We start from the raw sequence: 24225 nt of genomic DNA, 5'->3' as shown, positions 1-24225 counted from the left end.
AGGAATGCTTTTCTTGCACAATCCCTATGCACAGCCCTCTCCCCTTTATCTTTATCTCTGTGTCCTCTCCCTGTGAAAATGGCTCCCTACCCTTCACAGCTTTTCTTCCCCCAGTTCACCTTTCCACACCACGTACCTGTTGAGTTGTGTGGCTCGAGTTATGCAATTGTTGTATTAATTCTTAGATCAACTTCCTAGGTGTTCACAATGGTTTGGTGCTGATCTAGCTGTGTTTCAGGGATGAGACAAGCTCAGGGTCTCCATGCTGCTCCATCATCTTAACTGTTCCAATTGAAATCTATCGTCTTAACAAATTTTTCAAGGTGCAATGTAGTATAGGCAGAATGTCGTACAGCACATTCAGAACTTAACCATCTTGCATAACTGAAACTGTACCCATTGAATAACAACTTCCCATTTTTCCCTTATCCTCAGCCCCTCACAGTCACCATTGTATTCTCTGGGTCTATGTGTTTAATTATATTAGCTACCTCATATAAGTGGGATTACGCAGTATTTATCATTCTGTAATTGGCTTACTTCATTTAGCATAATGTACTCAAGGTTTATCTTTGTTGCATTTGGCAGAATTATTTTATGAATGCTTATGATATTTCGTGGTGGGTTTTGCCACATTTTCTTTATCCATTCATCCTTGGAGATTTAGATTATTTCATCTTGGATATTGTGGATAATGCTGCTCTGACTCAGGAATGCAGATATCTGTTTGAAATTCTGATTTTAATTATTATGGATAAATACCTAGATGTAGGTTTGCTGCAACATACAGTATTTCTATTTTTAGTTGAATAACCTCCATAATGTGTTCCACAGTGGCTGTGCCATTTTACATTTCTACCAGCAGTGTACAAGAGTTCCATTTTCTCTACATTATTGCCAATACTTGTTATCTTCTCTGTTTTTCATGCTAACAAGTATAAAATGATATCTTACTGTACTTTTGATTTGTGTTCCCTGATGATTAGTGATGTTGAATATCTTTTCATATGTCTGTTAGCCATATGAGATATGTCTGTTGCCTTAGAGATATGTCTATGGAAATCCTTTGTCCATTTTTTAATTGGTTTGTTGTTATTTTTGCTATAAGGTTGGCTGTATTCCTTACATATTTTGGATATTAACCTGTTATATTATATATGACTTATAAATATTTTCTTACAACATGGAGGCTCCCTTTTTGCTCTATTAATTGTTCCCTTGCTGTGCAGAAGCTTTTTATTTTGGCATAGTGCCTCTTGTCTTTTTTGCTTTTTTTGTCCTTTTGGTGTCATATACAATTAATCATTGCCAAGATGAATGCTATGAAACTATTTTCTTTCTTTCTCTTTTTTCCCCTAGGAGTTTTACAGTTCCAGATCTTACATTTCAGTCCATTTTGGGTTCATTTTTGTATATGGCATAAGATTAGGATCCAATTTCATTCTTTTACATGTTGTTATCTAGTTTTTCTAGTACCATTTGTTGAAGAGATTATCTTTTCTCCATTGTGTATTTTTGGCATCCTTGTCAAAGATAAATTGAACGTTTATGTATCAGTTTATTTCTTAGCTCTCTATTCTTCTCCATTAGTTTATGTATCTGTCTTCTATGCTGTTTTAATTATTATAGCTTTGAAAATTATTTTGAAGTCAGGAATTGTGATATATCCAGCTTTATTCTTCTTTCTCATGATTAATTTGGCTATTTGAATTTCTTCATAGTTCCATATAAATCTTGGGATTGTTTTTCTATTTCGGTAAAAAAAAATGCCATTTATATTTTGGTAGGGATTGCATGTTTAATTTATAGATCACTTTGGGTAATGTAGATATTTTCACAGTACAAAATCTTAGAATCCATGAACATGGGATATCTTTCTGTTTATTTCTAGCTGCTTTAATTTTTTTCATCAATGTTTTATAGTTTTCAGTACACAGTTCTTCCACCTCCTTGGTTAACTTTGTTCATAAGTATTTTATTCTTTTTGATGCTATTGTAAATGATCTTGTTTTCTTAATTTCCTTTTTGGATGGTTTGTTGTTACTGTATATAAATGCAACTGATTTTTGTATGCTGACTTTGAATCCTGCAACTTTACTGAATTTTTTATTAGTTCTAAGAGGCTTTTGTTTTTGTTAATGTGGCCCTTAAAGTTTTTTTACATATAAGATCATGTCGTCTGTGAATATAAATACTTTTACAACTTCTTCTTCTTTGCATGCCTTTATTTTTTTTTTTTCTTGCCTAATTGCTTTGGCTAGGACTTCTAATTTTATATTGAATATAAACAGAAAAAGTAGGCATACTGTTGTATCCCTGATTCAGAGGAAATGTTTTTCACTGCTGAATATGATGATAGCTGTGGGTTTCATATATGGTCCTTATTATGCTGAGGTAGTTTCACTCTGTTCCTAAAGTTTTGTCTGTTGGTGAGTTTTTAGCATAAAATAGTGTTGAATTTTGTCATCTGCTTTTTGATGAAGCATTTTTGGTCAAATATTGACATATATTGACATGGTCATCCCTAATTCTGTCATTGTAGTGTATCACATTAATTTCTTTGTGCATGTGAATCTTTCTAGCATCTCAGGGATAAATCTAAGTTGGCCATGGTGTATAATCCTTTACATGTTCTATTGAATTTGGTTTGCTAGTAGTCTTTGGAGGATTATTTATTCTGTGTTTATTAGGAATATTGGCCTATAGTTTTCTTGTAGCATCTTGTCTGGTTTTGGTATCAAGGTCTTATAAGACCAGCTCCTAATGCATGGTCTTATAAAATGAGTTTGGAAGTATTCCCTTCTCTTGAAACTTTGGAAGAGTTTGAAGGAGGATTGGCATTAAGATTTCTTTAAATGTTTGGTAGAATTCACCAGTGAAGTCTTCTGGTTCTAGGCTTTTCTTTGTTCAGAGATTTTTAAATTACTGATTCAGTCTCATTACTAGTTGTAGTTTTGTTCAAAACTGATTGAAACTGATTTTCCTTTTCTTCATTTTTTGAAGCCTTTCTCATAATAGCACTTTACAATACTTTCTTTAGAGAAGCTAGAAAGATGATTCAGTCTTTTCTGGTGTTTAGGGTTTTTTGTTTTGTTTTGTTTTGTTTTTGTTTTTTATTTTTGCTTTTCATTTTGTTTTTGTTTTTGTTTTTTTTTTTGTATGTGATATGTAATCTTATATACAGACACACTGCTTGAGAAGAATTACTACAGTTTTGTGCCCTTCACAATGAATAATTTTGATATATATTCTGTGATTTTTGTAAAAGATAACAATATGAATGATGTATTTAAAATTTTATATCTTGTGTTTTGAATATATTTCTGTTAAGAAAAGACTTCATTTAATTTGACATTGGTGAAAACTGGTTTATCACTTAGAATTTTATACATACAATGTTTAGAAGAATTTTCTAAACTAACTTCTGGCTCTATACATTTTGAAACTCGTTTCTCCTTAAATATTTATATACGTCTGGTCCCAGATATTGTAGGACATTGTGAATATGGACTCTTTGCTTAACCCTACAGTGACAGTTTTAATAGGAGGTGTAATTGAGTATTATATGTAATATAATATTTATGTGTTTTAAACATATGAGAACATTTACACCAATATTATTGAAGAGGCAACCATCATGAGCTCTCCCTAGTGGCAAACTTTGTGCCTGAATTCATACATAAAGAAATATAAAATAGCAATTTAAAGCGATTAAATGGTGTTCCAGTCCTAATGTGCATTATTTGGAGACCATTACAGCAGACCCATTCTATAGATTAAAGCAATATTTTGTATCATTTCCCATTTGTCTTCTCTTCTCATACTTGTTCATTGCTCCAGAGCAGTACAAGCATCTTGCCACCAAGACATACCTCTCACCCCCCATCCTGTTTTCGTCCAACTTTATTGCTATTTTGATTATTTAGACTTTCTCACTCTCTTGTCCTCTTGCTTCTAGCACTCAACAGTTGACCTCTTAAAATACTGTGAGAAGAAATCAGGTGCAGGATTCTTGTTAGAGTGAAGGGGAGGAAACAATTTGACTTCTTTAGCAGTTGAATGAAATGAAAGAAGGGACAATGGGCAATGCTCACTCCTTAATGATGCTTGACTTGGTCATATCGACTGGAGAAGGACAAAGAAAAAAAAAAGAGTGAAAGCAGAGTTCTTTATTTAGGTTACAAGATCTAGTTATAAGACGTGGTCAAATTATATAATTTTACAGATACCATTTTGTAGATAGCACTGTAAAGATGGAATCTCTTAACATCTTTTTTTTTTCCTCAGATGAATTTTAGATTCTATTCTACACACTTTTGCCATTTAAAAACACAATGCTAACTTAAATTCTTAATATGTCCACCCCATAACATGGTACAATTTCCTCACCTTTAGCAGAGCCAGTGAAGAATTGAATAGTTTCTATGGTGATACAAAACAACTCAAGTCATTTATTTTGTAATCTTGTTAGTGACTAAACTGTTACTGACTTAAAATAATAAATGTAGCAGTTTTATATGTAATCAATATGTATAAAAGACTTTCACATAAAATTTTATAATGCAGCTCTGGAACTGAAAAACCTGTACCACATGTTATCTTCATAATTGCATTTGTTCTGGGAAAAGAAAAAAAGATGTTAATCATTGCTAAGTGAATAGGAATCAGTTATTGTAAACAAGAATAGAACTTCTTGGTTTTTCTGCAGTTTTATCTAAAATTAATTATATTTATTTCAGTTGATTGAACATCTTAGACATCATATATTCATTTGGAACTGAACAAAATTTACTTAGTGAATATTCTGTTTTCTCTGTCAGCTGTTACTTGGAAGAGAGATAAAGTGTAATAGGTATTTTTACTTTCATTTCATTGGACTTGAAAAATGAAAGAATTGTGTGATTTTAAAAAAGAAATTCTGTGTGATATTTCTCTCCATAATTATCTGAAGAATTTTATTAAAAAATTAAGTTCAGGCTTTTTAAACTCTTTCCTTTTACAGTACACAGAAAGTTGAATTTATCATAGGAAATATGTAAATAGATATATGTGAATTGTCTCATTCTATGAATATATTTGAATAGTTTCAAGCTGTATGAATAGTTTTGCTTCATCAAACTCTCATGAATAATTTGCTCTGTTAAAAACCAGACCCCTGAATTACTTACATTTAGCCTAGACAACACTTAACTATTTGTCATTATTTTAGTTCAGTTTACCAAGAAAAATGCTTTCTTATCTGTGCTACTTAAAACTCCAGATCACAGGACATTTGTGATTTGTTATGTACACATATACACACATTTCCTTCCCCACTGGCCTGTGTATTGAGCGTGTATGGACTGTCTGCTTCATTTATCTATGCCATGTTAAGTATGTAGTAAGTGTATGAAATACTGAATCAATATAAAAATCATGAAATTTTAAAAATGATTTTTAAGGTGTTAGGATTTCTTAAAATTAACTTTGGTATGCCATCAATATAAATGTAATAGTTTGTGTACAAGGTATAATTGAAACTTCTGTTTTTTTCTAAGTTTATGAGAAACTTTGTTATTGTTTATGACTATATACATGTGCAATATCTTGAAATCCCAGTAAACTCAGGGAATTTGGATGAGGGCACTGTGTATTTTGGGGAGATTATAGAATTCAGATAATGACAAAATATTAATAAGATATCTAAACATATATTATGTGGAGTGTCTAAATTTAATTAACCCATGATAGTAGCAAATGCAATCTCTAAACTATATGCCTATTACACTCTAATCTTTATGAACTTTTTCATATCTATAATGCCCTTGCAACATGTTGCAAAATATTATTTCAATTCATATATAAATGTGGATGCCTAAGAAATTGATTAACCATGGTATAACCTGTTTTGTTGGCCAGATAGACATAGGTGTTGCCATTTCCAGACTGTGGCCAGGTGATAGCAAAGCATGTTATCAACCAAATTATGGAATTTTTATGATCTTAAAAGTCATAGGAAAATCTTTAAAATATGTTAAATCAAACCAGATGTAGAAATTTTTCGTTAAATTGTCAAAATAGTGCTGTAAAGGAATCGTTCCATTATTGCTTGAATAACAGTTAAATCTGAGACATTAAAATAACATCAAGATTGAAGTATAGCATAAACTTCCTAAGAGGAAAAAAAAAAAGGCAAGAATTTTATACCTTCAGCTGAAAGTATATACTTTAACTGAAACCTGTTCTATTTTATTCATTGTAATAAAATTACACCCCATCAGGATTTTCTAAAGCTCTTTATATAACTGTCTTTATTGACCAAATTTAGATAGACTGCTATTACTTCTTGAATGACCTCATTATACTGTGGCTATTTCAAAGAAGGAAAAAGTACTGATTTGTTGGATTCAAATTCATGTATTATAATTTTACTAAGGTATCTTCAGTGATTATCAAAGCTTAACTTTTATCACATAGGAATTTTGATACTATCATCTCTGTTTTCTAGTTTTAGTGATTAAAACATCTGTTAAATCATTGTTTTTTCATCGTGAGTCAATATTTTGGTTAATTTACATGTAGAATGAAATACTAGCATACAGGTCAATATGATCTGTATTTCTTAAAGATTAAAATTTGTTTTGTGCTCTTTATGCTACTTTATGATGCATACGTTAACCAAATCTGTATATTGGTTACAGAAACACTTTATTCATTTCTGTTATATAATATAAATGTTTCTAATGAACATTTAAACATTCTAGACCATAAGCACTAGTAGGATTGATTAATATTACTCTCTAGTAAGAGTATTGTTTCAGATTTCATTACACTTCCCTAGAACTAGTAGTAACTTTGCTTTTCTTTGATTGAAATTAGTAGTACTCTAATTTTTTATTGTAAATTGTATGTATATGTTAGCATGTGCATTTATGTATGTGTGTGTGTGACAGAGAAAGAGGGAGAGAGAGAGATACAGATAGAGTTCACCCTGTAGCATCAGGCCTAAAGGCTAAATTCATAGATATGTAGTGAAGGACTGTGTTGAAATATGCACAAATGCTAAATAATTTAAAAAGAAGGCTATATGGGGCACCTGGGTGGCTCAGTAGGTTGAGCGTCCTACTTCAGCTCAGGTCATGATCTCACGGTCCATGAGTTCGAGCCCCGCATCGGGCTCTGTGCTGACAACTCGGAGCCTGGAGCCTGTTTCAGATTCTGTGTCTCCTTCTCTCTCTTCACCTCCTCTGCTCACACTCTGTCTCTCTCTCTCAAAAATAAATAAGCATTAAAATTTTTTTTTAAATAAAAAGAAGGCTATATAATAATGAGGATTACATTTTTGAGTAAAGTCCTCTTCCTTACACTAATATCCCACTGTGTCCTATTAATTTTTCTTGGGACTTCTATTCCCAGTACCATTTCTCTGGAACTTGCTGCATGCTGCATTCTCACAAGTGCCCGACAATTGCGTCACTTCTTTTCCATACTGCCCTTTGCATCTCTCCCAGATGTATCTTTCCAAAAATACTGCATTTATCCCAATCTTTGGCTAATTCAACACACACTCCCCATGGCTTTCCTGTTGACCTCATGATAAATGCTGTATTTTTAGAATAATGTGAACCTAACTCAAGGACACATCCCAGTGTATAGTCCCCTATCGTCATTTATAATCCATTCCTACATTATTTACCCATAATCTTCTCTAGCCAGATTATGTATTGCTACTGCTGCCCCACCCCTCCCTCCTTTCCAACCCTATTGATTTTTCTGTGTTTCAGCTTCTATGGCTATGTAATGAATTACCTGAGAACTTAGTGGCGTAAATAAGCATTTGCTTTGCTCATGAAATCTGAGGGTGGGCCCAGGAGGACACCTTGTTTGTTCCACAAGGTCTGGGGCTTCATGTGAGTGACTTGAATGCTGGAGGCTAAGGTCATCTGAATGCTTCTTCAGTCACAAATTTAGGGGTGATGCTGGTTGTTGTCTGGGGGCCTTAGTTTCTTTTCACATGTTACTTTCCACATTAGCTGCCACACATGGCCTCTCTGCATGAGCTAATTTTTTTTTTTTTCACAGCCTGTTAGCTGATTTCCCCACAGTGGCTTCCCCCAAAGAGAAAGCCATATGGAAGCTGTGTACTTTTCTATGACCTAGGCTCTGAAGTCACATATTATTATTTCTGCTATATTCTATTGCTTGGAGTAATCACAAATCTGCCCAGGTTCAAGTGGGAAGTAAATATAGTTCACCTATTGATAGGAATTGTTGAACTTCTGGAAGAGCATGTGGAATTAGAAATACTGTTGTGGCCATATCTTTTTAAATTTTAATATGCTGTAGTCATGTTCTGCAGTTTGTATTCCATACCTCTTAAAATTTTCCTAGGCTATTAAAGGTCCTACTAACCTTTCCCCATTCTGAAATCTTATAACCTGTGCTCTGACTGGCAACCACTATATTCCTTTGAATGGTTATGTTTGTGTGTGCATCTGTGCTATCTCCCCAACTATAAAGCAAATTATTTAGTGCAAGGACCTTACTTTCCTGTATTTATATTTACCACAAGGCCTAGCATAGGGGTTTGGACACAGTAGGTGCTTAATAAACATCTGGTTTAAAGTCAAATAGTCTCAGCATGAAATTAGAGCATTGGCTTTTATGCACTGTAGATGACCATGGGGGATAGTCGTTGTAAAGAATGCAGTTATTGGTTGGCAGACAGTGGATGTGATCTCTAAGAAATAAGTAAGCAAGAATCATGTTTTAGACAGAAGTAAATGTGCTGGGATTGTATGAAACTTGGAGACTTAAATGTCAATAAGGTAGGATGGCAGTCAATGGGAGGCACTTTTTTTGCATCTTAAATATTTAATTTTCAATTTAAAATGTATTTAAAACTCATTTACTTAATTCCACTGGCATTTCACTGAGAGTAAGACTAAGGGGCTAATAGGAGTAAATATTGTAATATTTAATATATTTAAACTGTGTAGTTCTATTAAGAAAAGCATTTGTACTTTGATTAATTTTTACTGCATTTTAAAATTAAAAATACTTGTAACAAGCCAAGATATATAGGTCAAAAACAAGTCTTTCATTATCCATTCCCATATTGAAGGTAAAGATTTTGGTTTGGTGTATGTTTCTATAGCTTTCCCCATGCTCATTTTTCATACTTTTCATTGTTTCTGTATTATTCCTTATATTTATTGTTTATGCCATAATTTATTCTGAATTATATAAAGCTCATGGTATGTCAGTGATAATTTGTCTATGTGCTGGTTATGAGATTTGATCATCAGTTATTTGCTCTAGGAGGCTAAATAATAGACTTTGTGGCAAACTAGTAACTTTGATTCTATAAAGTTGATTTTTATAGGATCACAGAAAATATAGAAAAATAAAGTCTTGGAGAGATGGGTTAAATTTTCCTGTTTGTTACTCCATTGTATGCATTTGTTTGCATTATAAGAACAAATAGTAAATCTGATGATAATTCAGAGAGCACTATGACTCTTACTGAAACATCCATGCTAGCCAAATAACATATATACTATGATTTCAGCCTTGTTAAAGTATTCTAAAAGATATGTAATTTTTTACTAAATAATGTAAAATTTCATACACTGAAAATTATCTGGATGTGAGATTTTCACATGGAAGTTAAAAGCATGGCATATTGCTTTTAAAATTTTCCCCAGTCTCAGGAGTATTTGAAGGTTGGGCTGTGAAATAAAAGCAGGAGACCAAAGATCAGCCAAGTGGAAATAGTAGAGAGTTGCTGACTATTCATAATCACTCATTTAACCAGATCCTCTTATGTGAATAAGTTAAACCCAGATCTAGTTTTTATGTATTTATGACCTTACGAACTACTTATCATTAGCAATCTGGACAGAGCTTTATTATTTCTGACATTAATTTTAGAATATAATTGCATGAGTAATTATAACCTTCTTGAAAAATGAAACATTTGCTTGACAAAATATTTAAAGTTAAATATTTGTATATAACTATTACATATTTCAGATGGCTGATCACACTGAAGTGATGAAAGGCATTCATCAATACCCAGGAGTTCGATATCCTGTCCTTACTCCTAATCTTCAGGGTTTTCACCGTGCTGTAAGTGTGCTGCGAATTATTTTAAAATCAATGCTTCTTGCTGTTTTAAGGATCTTTACAAAGTTAAAACAGTATCCAATGTGGTTCCCTTGTTACCCTGCATAAATGCTAATGTATGCACACGAATACCTGGTGATCTGTAACTCCATGGTATTGGTATGGACTGAAGTGTTCCACATAAATGGCCCTTCCATTTTAACCATTCAGGAATCAAAACACAAAAATAGTTATCCATTTTGCTGAAGTTCTTTCGAAAGTATATTTTGTGTTTCCTTTGTAAATAAGGAATACAGAATTTAACTTAAACATTTCTCAGTACGATATTAGTGTTATTGTAGTGGATCATTTTTGCCAACTTTTTTGGATCAGCTTTTTGTTGCTGATGTTCCCTCCCTGTAGGTGAAGCTAACCACTGTTACTTACAACTGCCTCTAACAACTTTCCCTATTCTCCCCTTCTGGCTTGTTTCTCCCAATCCTATGTGATTTAAGAATTTATATGTGAAAAAAAAATCTTTGATAATGACACATACAAGAGGAATCAAGGCAATATTAAGAAGGCTTGAGGTGTTGTGCTTAAATGCTTTGTCGTAAAAGTTTTTCACCAGCTATTTCTGGTGTTAATTATTATTTTTCACTTTTGTATTTGAGACTGTGTTGCATAAAGTTGAGGTTGTGGATGCTCATTGATATATCACCTGTTGTGTATCTTTGTTAAAACCATTCTTCTTTTGTTAATTTTGGTGTAAGTTTTTTATTCTACTCTAAAGAAAGAGGCATTTTAAGAAATTATAAATACTGCTGTCGTTGGTCCTAACAAAGTAACAAATGTCTCCACCTTGAAAAAGACAAGAACTGAGAGTACACCCTCAACAATAGTTTAGAAGGGCAAATAATGGGATGGAACACATGGCTTGGGAGTGAGGCATGCCTGTTCTCAAAGCATGACTTGATAACTTATAGTAGCTTTGGGACTTTGTGCTAGTTATTTAGCCTCTTTGAGCCACAGTTTTCTCGTCTGTAAAATGGGTAAGATTGTGGGTTACAGATAGAACACACAAAAGTACTAAAATTCTGGCACACAGTAAGTATTAAAATAGAATTTTGATTTTAGAAGTTAAAAATTTATTTTTGGTGGAGGACTGGAAGCCAATTGGTGTTTTTTAAATGTTGGATTAAAAAAAAAAGATTTTTTTTTCTTAATACGTTAATAGGGTATCCGAAAGAGAGGAGAATCTAGGCACAGCGCTACAGATACATTAATAGAAAGTCTTAAAAAATCCAGCTGGAAAATGAGGAAATGTGATATTTGAAAACAGGTCACTGGAGAAGTCTGGGGAAAGGACTTAAGATGGCAAAAGGGAAAAATATTAGGTTAATATTTTGGATTTAAAGACTAGGCAAGAAGATTAAGACATTAGACATGAAGAGTATGTTGTAGCAGTCAAGGTATGAAACAATGGAAGCTAGCTTAAGAGACAGGAAAAAAATTTGGCGCAAACTCTAAATGATGAATTGGAAAACATTTTTCTGTTAGGTTATAGGAAGAGGAGAACAGAAAGCATTTACTACTCTTTAATAATTGGTCTAAAAATAATGTTTTCCATAGATATTAAAAGGCTTTATTGGGGTGCCAGTATTTTCCATAATTACAGTTAAAATATTTTTGATACCTACACATAATTTAGGAAAGATGAAATTAAATTGGAACATCATCACTGTTTTCTGTACTTCATAGATTCATAGATTCATAGAGTGTTGCAGCTTGGGGAATTATTTTGTTATCACGAAATACTTTTAAGTTTGAAAAGAGCTTATGTGGCAAGATGAGAAGACTCTAATTGTGAATTCCAAGGCAAATGTTAATGAATACATGTATGCCTTTATTGAGTAATTAATATTTCTTCTATTGCTATCATTTACATATTTTAAGTTAATTGTTTTTGCCCTTAATTCTCTTTTTTCAGGTTGCTGCCGGAGCCACCGAGATATCAGTTTTTGGTGCCGCATCTGAATCCTTTAGCAAGAAGAATATTAACTGTTCTATTGAAGAAAGCATGGAAAAGTTTGAGGAGGTTGTTAAGTCGGCAAGGCACATGAATATTCCAGCACGAGGGTATTTATGAAATTCCACAAATTCTAGTTAGTTACTATCTATTGTTTAAGTTCGTATATGAACTATGTAGTTATTATTTTAGCATTCATAATATATGTAGGGTGTCTTTTGTACCTTGTATGATCAGGCCATCACTGTATAGTGATCTGTCTCGTGAATACCAGTTAATAATTATTAGAGTTTATCTAGCCTAGAGGGTATAGTGCTCCAAGATCAGAGGCCAACTTGACTTTGCAAACCTGACATTGTTACTCATCTTATTAACACTTACCCAAATGCAACTATCTTTTCATCTCAGCCTACTGTTGAGTTGATCAATTTGTGTATACTCGTAGTACCATTTGCAAAGGAACCCTCTAATGTGGTTTCCACATCTTTAAAAAATTTTTAAGACCTATGACTTTTTGTTCCAAAATTATTTTATGTAGACCTTCAATCGAGTATTTAAAACATAAAATTGAACCTTCAAGCTGCACCAGGAAATTCGGCCCATCTTTCCCCTCATTCAACATCCCTTTCAACAGTCGATTTCCCTGTTTTCTCTGTGTGACCCAAAAGCAAAGGTAAATGGGGAAGAGGAAGAGAGAGAAGATCTGCTTTGATTCTTACCTGCTTCCAGAACCAGCAGTTGGAGCATGTACTGCAAACAGGCTCTACTCCCAGACCCATGTTCTATGAAATGTATAATAAATGATCACTTAAGAAGGAATTTGTTTCTAAGACATTAGCTAATTTTCTATTGCTTTTTATAATTATAGTGGTATGATAGTCTTCTCATGGAAATCAATTAAGACGTATAGCATTCATAAGACAAGTCTGATAGCTATAATTAGATTTGGATACAGGTTTACTTCCTTCAGTTGAGGAGAGAAAAATCCGTAGTGGCAGGGAGAGGTTTAGTGGTTAATGAGAAAGACAAGTGGATCCAATTTTGAGTGACAACATTAGAAAAGGGTTAGAATTCAACCAAGGTCCTTTGGAGAGCAAATAGAATTAGACCACACCATGGGGAACTGTCTTATTGGTTTGCTTACTTTTGTTAGCTTATTTTTCCTCTCTCCATAGCAATAGTTTTCAGCATGAGTTTTTAAAGATACAAAATTGTTTTTGTAATTAAAATATACACATCATGGAAAGCACATGCAAGAAAAATTTATAAACCAAGAAATGTGTATCCATAGACAGAAAATAAAGGATGTGTATTCTTAAGGCAAAAAAAAGGTGAATAACCACAAAACCATGTATTACAAGTTTCTAAATTCAAACATATATAAGCTGTTTTGTCTCTTTCTTTTTAAAGAATGGGAAAAATGAAGAAGCTACTGTATTTTAATGCATCTTTAAATATGGAGTATAGATTTTACAGTAAAGTCACTCATTGGAAATTTGAAAACACATAACTGTGCAAAGTATAGTGCATGTGCAGCTTGCACTTCAAATAGGAAGTTTTTTTAATGTTAGAAGATGGATGTAAACATAAATTGTTTAATATCATACTTTATTATCTGTTTTTCTCTTATAAAGTAGAATAGGTAATATATTTAATAGAAATCTTAAATCCTCTTGAATACTGAGTTTTGAGCAACTAATATTGTCCCATCAGTAAAGAAAAAAATTTTTTTTAATAAAGTGTGTGTGAGTTGGGGAGGGGGTTAGGGGGTGAGAGAGAGAGAATCTCAAGCAGGCTCCACACTCAACATGGAGCCTGACATAGGGCTCGATCTCACCACCCTGGGATCATGACCTGATCTGAAATGAGGAGTTGGATGCTAAACCTACTGAGCCACCCAGGCACCCCAATAAAGAAACTTCTAACCATGCTATAACTTAAAAAGTTTGCCAGGCCTTAATAAGAAGGGTACAAAGTGCAAGATGGACAAAAACTGACTCACAGTCCAATGCCATCAGCAGAGTACCTTAGAGACTTACTGCAGAAGTATACAATAAATAAATGTGTGTTTTCCAATGCAGATTTTGTTCCTTTGAGCACAACTCCTAGATCTTCTGAAACAGTATTCATTTTTAGAAATAGGCCTTTTAGTATGTGAGTTCCCTCTTTGTGCAGATGAGAATTATCTTCCTACTCCCCCAAATGTTAATAGAGTTTAAATTAGATTTTATTTTTGCTGGCAATCTAGAATTTAGATACGCAATATTAGAAGTCATAGGTCATTGGTACTCAGTTAAGAAAAAGAATCATGTTCAACTAGTTGAAACTGAAGCAGACACCTCAACATCTTACTATGGCAACATGGCAACAGCTGCGTCAACATGTACTTGATCACCGTCCAGAAAATTTATGTCATCAGCTGTCAGATTTAAAGGCCATAAGGCAGTACACATTTTATAAATGCTCACTAAAACCATTTAAATTTTAATAAAAATAGTAAACCTTCATATGGTCTAAATAGCAGCTTTTATTAAAGTTATTAAGGCTGTGGTTTGATCCCCCCCATCCTGTAACACACATATACACATGCATGTGTACACATTTTTTATATGTGCTCAGAACTTTACATAACATCTGGGACACATTGCAAAAACATACCATGCCAGATCATTGACATAAAATGCAAAGTCAGCTAACTACCACTGAATATACATTATATATGAATGAGCAATGAAATGTCTACATTTTGGACTTCATTTTTAATGTGTAATTCATATGACATATGTTTAAAATATCTAGGTTATTTTTCTAATATCAAAATTTTTAAAAAGTTAAAAAGGCAAAGAAAATAAAAGTCTGTGATACATGTAATGATTTTCTCTATTTTTATCAATGCATTTCCTGAAATTATTATCTCTTGGTTTGTCAAGATCCTTCCAAAATTGAAACGTCTTCAAGATATGAAGTAGTGCACTAATATATGAGACATTTAGTTTTATTCCTTTTTGTCTTAGTATTGACCTACCTTAAATGAGGTCACAAGAATCACATACTCTCTTTGTGAGAATATTATTTTTAAAAAGGAAACTATCACTAAGGAGCCATTATTAACTTCACTACTAAAAGGCTTAGAAATATACATTACAAATTCAAAAGGTCAGCAGTTGTGCATATCAAAGCAAAACTTTTTACATAATTATATCTTAGGTCTCTTCTGTAAAATGACTTCAAATGATCTGAACCATGATTACTCTGAAAGGTTGAGCCTACTAAAAGTTGAAAGAAGGTAGTTTTGTACCATTTTTCCTGGAAGCCAAACAAAATTACCATACTTTGTTTTAAAAAATTACAAAATGCAAAAATATTTAACTATGAACCGTAACTGCTGGATTCCTCAAATTCCCAGAAAAAAATGTGCAAAATAATGAGAACAAGGAATAAAAGACAAATTAGTAGTTAATATAGACAATCATATATAACTTTTAGATACAGAAAAACCAAAGATCATTTTAGGATGTGGTAATGGTTTACATTGCATATTAGTGTTTTTGTTTTCTCTGGGTAAATACCCAGTAGTGGAATGACTGGATGGTATGGAATTTCTATTTATTGAAGAACCTCCATATTGTTTTTCCAGTGACCCTCAATTTACATTCCCCCCCAACAGTGCACAAGGGGTCTTTTTTTTCCACTTCAGCATCTACACTTTCTATTTTTTAAATCTTTTTCATACTAGCTCTTCTGAAAGGTGTGAGGTGATACCTCCTTGTGGTTTGATTTGCATTTCCCTGATGGTAATGAGTGATGTTGAACATCTTTTCATGAGTCTCTTGGCCATCTGTATGTCTTCTTTGGATAAAGGTATTCAGGTGTTTTGCCCATTTTTAATTGGATTTTTTTTTTGATGTTGAGGTGTATAAGTCCTTTATATATTTTGGATATTAACTCCTTATCAGTTATATCATTTGCATATACCTTCTCCCATTTGGTAGTTTGCCTTTTTGTTTTGTTGATGATTTACTATACAATGAAAAAAGCTTTTTATGTTGGGATAGTCTCAATGGTCATTTTCACTTTTGTTTTTCTAAAGTGCATATTTTATGCATCTCTTGATCTATGACCGTCACCACCTGCTTTCTGCTTATCCCATAGAAATAATAATCCAGTCTGGTTTAACAGCTTCTGGATAAAATTGTATTATGTATATTAGTGGCCAATTTCTTCGATGAAATTAATGTTAATATTAGGAAATTCTTGTGCTTAATTATTTTTTGATGAGTTGCTTAGCTCTGTATAATTTCTAACCTATAAAATGGTCATGAAGTAAGTGCAGATTCCTCTCCCTCAAAGTGGCCAGTTTTCATTGGTTTTCCCGTTAAGAGATAATTTTGAACACAAACTTATTTAAGAACTTGCAACCTGTTTCTTAGCCAAACTATTTACGTTATGTTGCACATGTATTTCTTATTTTTCCTCTGCATAATACAACATGCTATTATGGATTCTGATGCTGATCTTGAAGGTAGTAGTAATATTGGTGAGTGTGATAGTGAGTTTCCTTATTTAAGTCTCAGTGTTTTAAATACACCATGTTTCTCATGACTAATGTAGCAAATACCTTCCATTGGACAGTCTACCCCAGGGGAATTCACTTGCATATATGGCACCATCTTTCAAGTGTACAGTTGATTGGCCAAGTTCCTTTCCAATATCTTAGACTGAGGCCTTTCTATTGGCCTGGAAGAAAAAATTTGAAGAGCAATTCAAAACCTCATTTACCAAAACATGGTACATAAAACTCTAAAAATGAGACATCTGTTAAAGCTATTTTCTGTCATACATATGGTTTGTTTGAAGGTATACTTTTTTTTAGCCTTACATATTAATCTGGCACTGCTGTGTATCAGAATAACACCTACCCAGCAATAGTTAATATGTGTAAGCTGTGTTGTGTAGTCATCACTAAACAGCCTTCATATAGAGCCTTTGAAGAGCATGTTTTGTCATTTCTCATGAAATTAGCATTTCAGGGCAAAAAGAGAATTAGCAGAATTGCTCCTTGAGACCCAGGGACAGTATTTATTTCTTACATTATCTGTAGTGTTAAGTGCTTAGCAGGCTCTCACAATCTGTTTTTGGTTGGCTTATTAGTAATGGAATGCTATTTTGTATTGTTTATAGGCAGACATACTGTGCATGACTGCATCAAAACAGCTCCTACATTTAAACGTCTTAATTATGTTTAATTGACATTACATGTCACCTCTTCAATCTTGGCATTGTTTTTCTCTTCTGAGGATAGCAGTCATTGATTGTTTCCATTGCAAGTATTTGTGACGTTTATTCCAGGCTCATCGTTTTTGTTTCTTTTTGCCAGAATGATTTTAAAGGACAGAGGATAATAGTGGGAAGGCCTTGGGTAAGGCCTCAATGTAGGTGCTTTTTCATGACTCAGTTTCACCAGATAAAGTTGTTAAGACTTGATTGCCTCAGTTTCTCTTTTATCATGATTTTGCACAATATTGATAAATGGCCTTCACAAGCACAAATAAAAATAACTCACCCTTCCATCCACAGAATTTATTGTAACACCATGCCTTTAATGTTAGCACAATTAGCTTCAATATGATTGGCCATTCTTTTATTCTGTCATCCTATATAGTGTTTAAGGTTTTGTTCTAAGTCTGAACTCATATACTATCATTAGCTACAGGATTTAGAAGTAAGTGCATTAATAGCCTGGATGTAGCTACATATTTAGAGTAAAGATCAGGAATTTCATATAAAACTAATTAAATAATGAAAATGGCACCTTAAATAACAAATTTGTGCATGAATTCATTTAAGAAATGCTGAATGTTTTATATAATGTACTGTCTAGTGATAATGTATGGAATATGAAAATGAAAAAGTAGCCAAACTTCAAAGAGTTTCTAGCAGACTGAGAAAATAGTATATATAGAAATTGTTATTTAACTGTCAAAAAAGGCAAATACATTAAGAGACATACAGACAGATCCTATTCAAGTTTAAAGTAATACTATATTAAATTTCTCGGGGGTTATATGGAGAAACTTAATGCAGAAGGTGTCAATAAAATGAAGTCATTAAAGATAGGTAAATATAGGGAAACATAATCAGAAATAATGGTCTTTTCAGGCAGGGTAAGAAATGTACAAAGAGCAAAGGCATAGTGAAGAGAAATCTCAAAAAGCATTTAGGTAACAGGAAAGAGCTTACTTCCACTGGAAGGGGAGTTTTTCAGGGTGTATAGTGGGAGAGGGGTAGAAAGAGGTTTCACAAACTGCTGAACTTGAATACCAAGTTTACTTGGTAGACGATGGCAAGTCACTATAGATTTTCGAAGTGTAAAACTAATCAGATCTAAGCTGTAGTCCTCGTATTTTGTCAATAGGTATTAGTGTACAAGTGAGTGGTGTGAGACCAGAGGCAAGGAGAGCGCTTGGCAGATGTATGCAGCTGTCTTGAAGAAAATACTCAGGGACTGTTCTGTATGTTTGGACTGGCACTAGCAGACATCACATGCAACAGAGGCTGGAAGGGAAGAACCAGGGTATCTGGGTTATTGAATATGTTCTCAAAGGTGACCTTTAAGTGATTTGGCAGGACAGACTCTGAAAATGACTGCATTTTTTTTAATGGCAAATGCAGGGAAAGCAAGAATGAGCATCATTTTTGACATGCTGAGCTTAATATGTCATGTCAATGTGTCAGGAAACCAATTTGTAATGTTCCTGAGACTTGGAGTTGTTCCTTGAGTTATCTATCTGCATAATGATGAAAGACAGAGACTATGGGGGACTGAACTGATGCAAAGACTCCCTTTTCTGTTCCCATTACAAACATATGAAAATAATCATTTTTGAAACATATAGCTAAACTCAGAAAAGAAAGTCCTCAGGATTCATCAAAGAAAGTGTGGTGAGGATGCAGGTTGATGCCACTAGCACCTGGAGGTATCTATTTCAGATAAAATTCCTAGTGGCTCGAAAATGGGATTTTAATGTCGACATGATTTAAGATAGATGTTCTACTAAAACATGCATTTTAAAGTGATGATTCTTGGAGCCTGGAATCTCCTCTTTGCCAATGCAAAGTCAATGGAATTTGTGGAATATTATGGAAACCCCAAATAAGAAATTAAGGTAGAAATTTGTCCAAGAATTGGTAATGTCCACTGGGCAAGGACAAAAGGCAGTCATATATTGTTTATAGAGACACTTGAATAACTCAAGAGTCTCATGAAACTCCCATAGAAACTAAAATCACCATGAAAAGATACAGTAAAAATTACAAACCACATGACGATACAAACTACCCTAGGAGAGAAAGAAGCAAAAAGAAAAAGCAGGAAAACTTTAACAGAAAAGAAGGAAATAGAACAATCTGAAGAATTTAAATTAACCCCTTAAAATACAGAGGCAAAGGAAGAACATAATAGATCTTTATGAAAATGATGAAGATTTTACAAAAAGAAACAATTCTTGAAATGACAAATACATTTATAAAGGAAATGATTGCATTCAGCTGCAGATTACATACAGTTGAAAGGGGTATTGGTGACTAGAAGTAGTATTCAAGGAAACTGCAAAAATAAAACACAGAAAAATGTAATAGAACTTTTCAAAGTGAGGTTAAGAGAGAGTGCCTCACAGAATTTTCAGAAGGAGAAAGCAGGGAAAGTAAATGTTAGATAGATTTGATGAACTAGTACCTTGAGGATTTTCTAGATTTGAGGAAAAACATCAGTGTTAATATTAAAGGAGTATAAGTCCTGACATTCTCATAGTAAAATGCAGAATATTAGATATAAACAGAGAATCCAAAAAGTAGAGAACAAATTACTTTAAAATTGCTATAACAGAATTACCATTAAATAGCAAAATTCTCGTCAGCAAAACTGAGACCAGAGCTAGTGAAATATGCTCAAAATAGCAGAATGACTGTTCACCTAGAATTTTATACCTAACTAAAGTATTAAACATTAATGAAGGTGAAGTAAAATTATTTGGTGACAAAATAGTCTGCAAAACTTTACGATTACTGAAAGAACTAAACGGTGTAGTTCAGTAAAAAGGACATTAAGCCAGAAGTAAGAAATGAGATAAAATAAGAAATGGAGAGGTTGCAGTTTGGGGCTTCAGCAGAATAGAAATGATTCAAGATAGATCTGTGAGAAGTTGAACTACCAGCCAATTGAAAATAGATAAAAAGTGCTGGGGCATAGTAGTGAGATTCTTGAGACTAAAATTGGTGTATTAACACTTTTTACAAGGGAATAAATCAGGCATTCAAGGGGAGGTAGTATTGCTGATGTTTCAGTGGTTTTCAATTTTGGCAAGTTTCTAAATGGAACTTTAGAAATTATTTTGAGTTATTGGTGATTGAATTTAGTTCCTCAGGTTTGTGATTTAATTGGCCTGGAGTGTGTCAACCATTAGAGTTTTGGCTTTTAAACTCCCCAGGTGATTCTGTGCAGGCAAGTTTGAGAACCACTCTAATAGATTGCTATAGAAATTGATTTTAGCTACTATTCAAAGCGGACAATATAGACTATTTTTATCATGGGGGAGGCCATTTCATACTCATGAAAATGTTTCACTTTTTACCAGCAGCAAGCTTTTTCTGTAAAAGACTGGATAATAATATTTTAGGTTTCGTGGGTCAGATAATCTCTGTGCTCCTATTCAACTCTTATGGTGCAGAAATAGCCATGGTTAACAGGTAAACAGATAGGCATGGCATTGTTCCAATAAAATTTGACTTGCAAAAGACTAATGAGCAGGATTTGGCCTATGGGTCTTCGTTTGCCAACCTGTGCTTATAGGATGTTAAAGTAAGCTAATGAACGTAGTAGAGAACCATCACATTTGTTTCGGGGGGGAAAGTAGCCTCATGTGTAAATAGGTGAGAGAAGTGGCTCACAAGGATGGAATAGAAAATAGGAAGATGAAATGCAGTGAAGAATGGAGACCAGGCAAACCTTAGGCCTGGGAAGGAGTCTGAGGGAAAACTTGAGTGAATGAAAATGCAGGTGATGTTACCAAAGGGTAGTTACGGCCAGATAGTAAAGAATGCAAGAAAGGTTGGTTTGCTTTATATCGTTTTGAATTTGTTGTTTTTTTTCTTACATTGTTTTTCATATTTAGAGGGATGGCATGTAAATGGATGGCTTGGATTTTGTATTGAACCACATCTAGATATTTTGGGTTCAGAATGAAGTAATTATTCATTTATTTATCTGTAATCATTATATCTGAATCGAAAATGTTCTTTTCCATCTTTAGCCACCTTTTCCAAGTGTTAGGTTTATAGAACATTTTCTTTCTACATATCTTGTTTAAATTTATACAGGTTATTCAAATAAGATAATTATAGTAATTGCAAGAGCAGAGAAATGATTTCCTGCATAACTTTCAAGTTGTACTTGAATTATCCTGTTTATCCCTCTGTCTTCTTTACTGCTTACTTGACTTACTGAATTGTTTATTTAATTCCAAAACACAACTTTTATTCAATTTTAATACTTTTGAAATTAGATTATGGTTTTAGAATCAATGAGTATGTATTGAATCATTGAATATATATGTATATATTTAATATGTATATTTTTTTTACTCCAAAACCTGTTATAAAATTTATAGTGTATCTTATAATGGACAACATCTTAGAATCAAGGAAATATGGTATTATCTTTTGTCTTGTTTTTGCTTCCACCTTTCTGTTGGCAACCACTTCCAGAGTTCCCGGAGAATTAACATTTCTGGAAAACTACTCTGATCTTGTCACTACGTTACCTAATAATTTTGAGTGATCTCAAAGTTCAGACTCCTTGGCATGGCATTCCAAGGGCCTTATTATCTAAAGCCTGTTATATTCTGGCTCACAGAATTGGATCTCCAGCCTCATTTCCTACCACCCCTCTCTCACTCATGTGAATTGCTTCATCCCTGACAATCAGACACATGATGCATTATTTTAATACAAGTGTTGTAAAAATCTCTGAGGAAAGTTTAATAAAATGGGATTGGTGTTGAGCTGAAAATAACTAAAACAGGCTTTTTCTAAAGCTTAATACTTTAAGATGGAAAAGTATCATTATCATTTCAGGAAAGGCTTGACTTTTTCTATTAGAGTAAATTGTTGAAGAAGCTTACAGAATATCTTTATATGGAGCCTTTAAAACGTAGACTAGACGCTCTTCTGTATAGGATGATTTAGGTATACCCACGAGAGATAAACAAGATGAACTTTGAGGTTGTGGCCAACTCTAGGAGTTTTGGGGTGATTAATGACTCTATCTAAATGAGGCCAAAAGATCCAGATGGGAGTGAAGAGAAATTCAGTTAGTCATCTACTCGCTATTTCTCTATGATTCCAAAGAACTAGATATTTAACAGCTGGATGTGTGTACTTACTTAAATAAAACTATGTAGTTCACTGGTATTTTCTGCTTTGAATGTTCATATGCTGCTATAGTATAAATAATTCCACAAGATAAACACCTGTTACTCCATCTGCCATCAAATAACATTTATCAAATTGTCATTCTTAGAAAAAAAATGAGTTAAGTTAAAAATGTTCCAAAATTGTTTTTCTTTGTTCTAAGAATAATAATGGACTAGGGTAAAAAATATTTTTGGTGACTTTTTAGCTATTCATTTTTATAAAATGGAAATTAGGAAATGACTTAAATCATCTATATATTTATATGGCTCTATATTTTAAATTTAGGTATGTGTCTTGCACCCTGGGCTGTCCGTATGAAGGAAACATCACACCACAAAAAGTGACAGAAGTAAGATATACCTGTGGTTTTCTGGTTCTTGGTAAAATGATGTATAATATTTTTAAAAGCAGGCTGTTCTCCTTACTGTTGATTGCATCTGCACAACCAAGTTTCAGGAGAACCATGGAAGACAAGATCGATCACTTAACCAGTAGTTTCATTTTGACACTGAAGATGTATATATTGGCTACAACTATTCAAAGTTAAATAACATTTGAGTCTGCTCATGTTGGGGTTCATAGATGAAACATTTTTACATGGGTGGAACTTAGTGGGTGACCTTTCCACATTCCATCAGAATGTCAGGGAAGTTTGTACATGCACACTTAAACTTTGCTTTGATTGTTCAGGTATCATCCCTGTGTTCTTGTCCTGCATACTTGGGCACTTGTATCAGAGTGTATACACTGCTTTTTCTGTACACTGTTCATTCCTTTGAGATCCTCTACTTCGTCCTGAGACTCCAGTTCCTTTCATTAGAGAGCAGTTTTGCAGGAATAGATAATAGTCCTTAAAGATGACATTGTTAGAAATTCAGAACTTAGGATAAACCTTTGATGTGGCTAAAGCCATTCCTCTTTTGTGCCTTCATCTGAACTTTTGAAATTTGCTGCAGATTTTTCAAATGCGTGCTATCCCAGTCTATTTAAGGAAGACCTTTGCACACAGAGGCAGATATACTGTAAAATAAAGAAGCTTAAATATTTTAGTCCTTCACCTATATGGTACCCTTCTAAAACTCCTTATAAATTTGCATTCACAATTACATATTATTTTCTTAAAAAACACTTCCAAAACGATAGAACTTCAGGCTCCACAAAAACTACGCTCCAAATCTACCTGTCCACCAAGCCCCTTGCTTTGCTGCCTTTTGCCTCATGGATGAGGTCTATGGATGGACCACACGTACCCTCAGGCTCTCCATGTCTGAGGATGTCTGAGGAGTTGCTGAAGAGAACTGCGTAACAGGCAGATTGGAAGCATTAAGAATGCATGACCAGCAACCTTAAGTGAGTCATCTAGACTTAACCTTAGTTATCCAACATAAAGGGAATTTGCAGGTTACTTGGCATAAGTGCATCCATTCATGAACCAGAAGTATTAAGTTAGAAATACTAAGTGACTCTACCAATCACACAACTACTTAGTGACAAAGCTGAAAGTATTTTTGATATCTCGTGACCTCAAATCTCATGCCTTGAGAAATACTACTTCCAAAGTAAATTTGTAATGCTTCTGTTTGTTTAAAGGGCTGAGAAAGTAAGCCTCCCATAATTGAAATTGTAGCTTATAATTGCAT

The 24225-nt window shown here is 33.5% G+C and overlaps 1 protein-coding gene across 1 annotated transcript in view; it reads left to right on the top strand.

Moving 5' to 3' along the window:
• HMGCLL1 (3-hydroxymethyl-3-methylglutaryl-CoA lyase like 1) overlaps nt 1-24225 on the top strand; it is a 147295-nt gene that overhangs the window by 20941 nt on the left and 102129 nt on the right. Inside the window, exons 3-5 of the mRNA XM_049653853.1 lie at nt 10015-10110; nt 12077-12225; nt 22871-22934. Of these exons, the coding sequence (XP_049509810.1) occupies nt 10015-10110; nt 12077-12225; nt 22871-22934 (309 nt within the window). The remainder of the gene's footprint in view (nt 1-10014; nt 10111-12076; nt 12226-22870; nt 22935-24225) is intronic.

The sequence above is a fragment of the Panthera uncia genome (assembly GCF_023721935.1).
Source record: "Panthera uncia isolate 11264 chromosome B2 unlocalized genomic scaffold, Puncia_PCG_1.0 HiC_scaffold_24, whole genome shotgun sequence".
NCBI classification, from domain to species: Eukaryota; Metazoa; Chordata; class Mammalia; order Carnivora; family Felidae; genus Panthera; species Panthera uncia.
The sequence above is the reverse complement of the archived record's forward strand: the minus strand, read 5'-3'. Positions and strand labels throughout refer to the sequence as shown.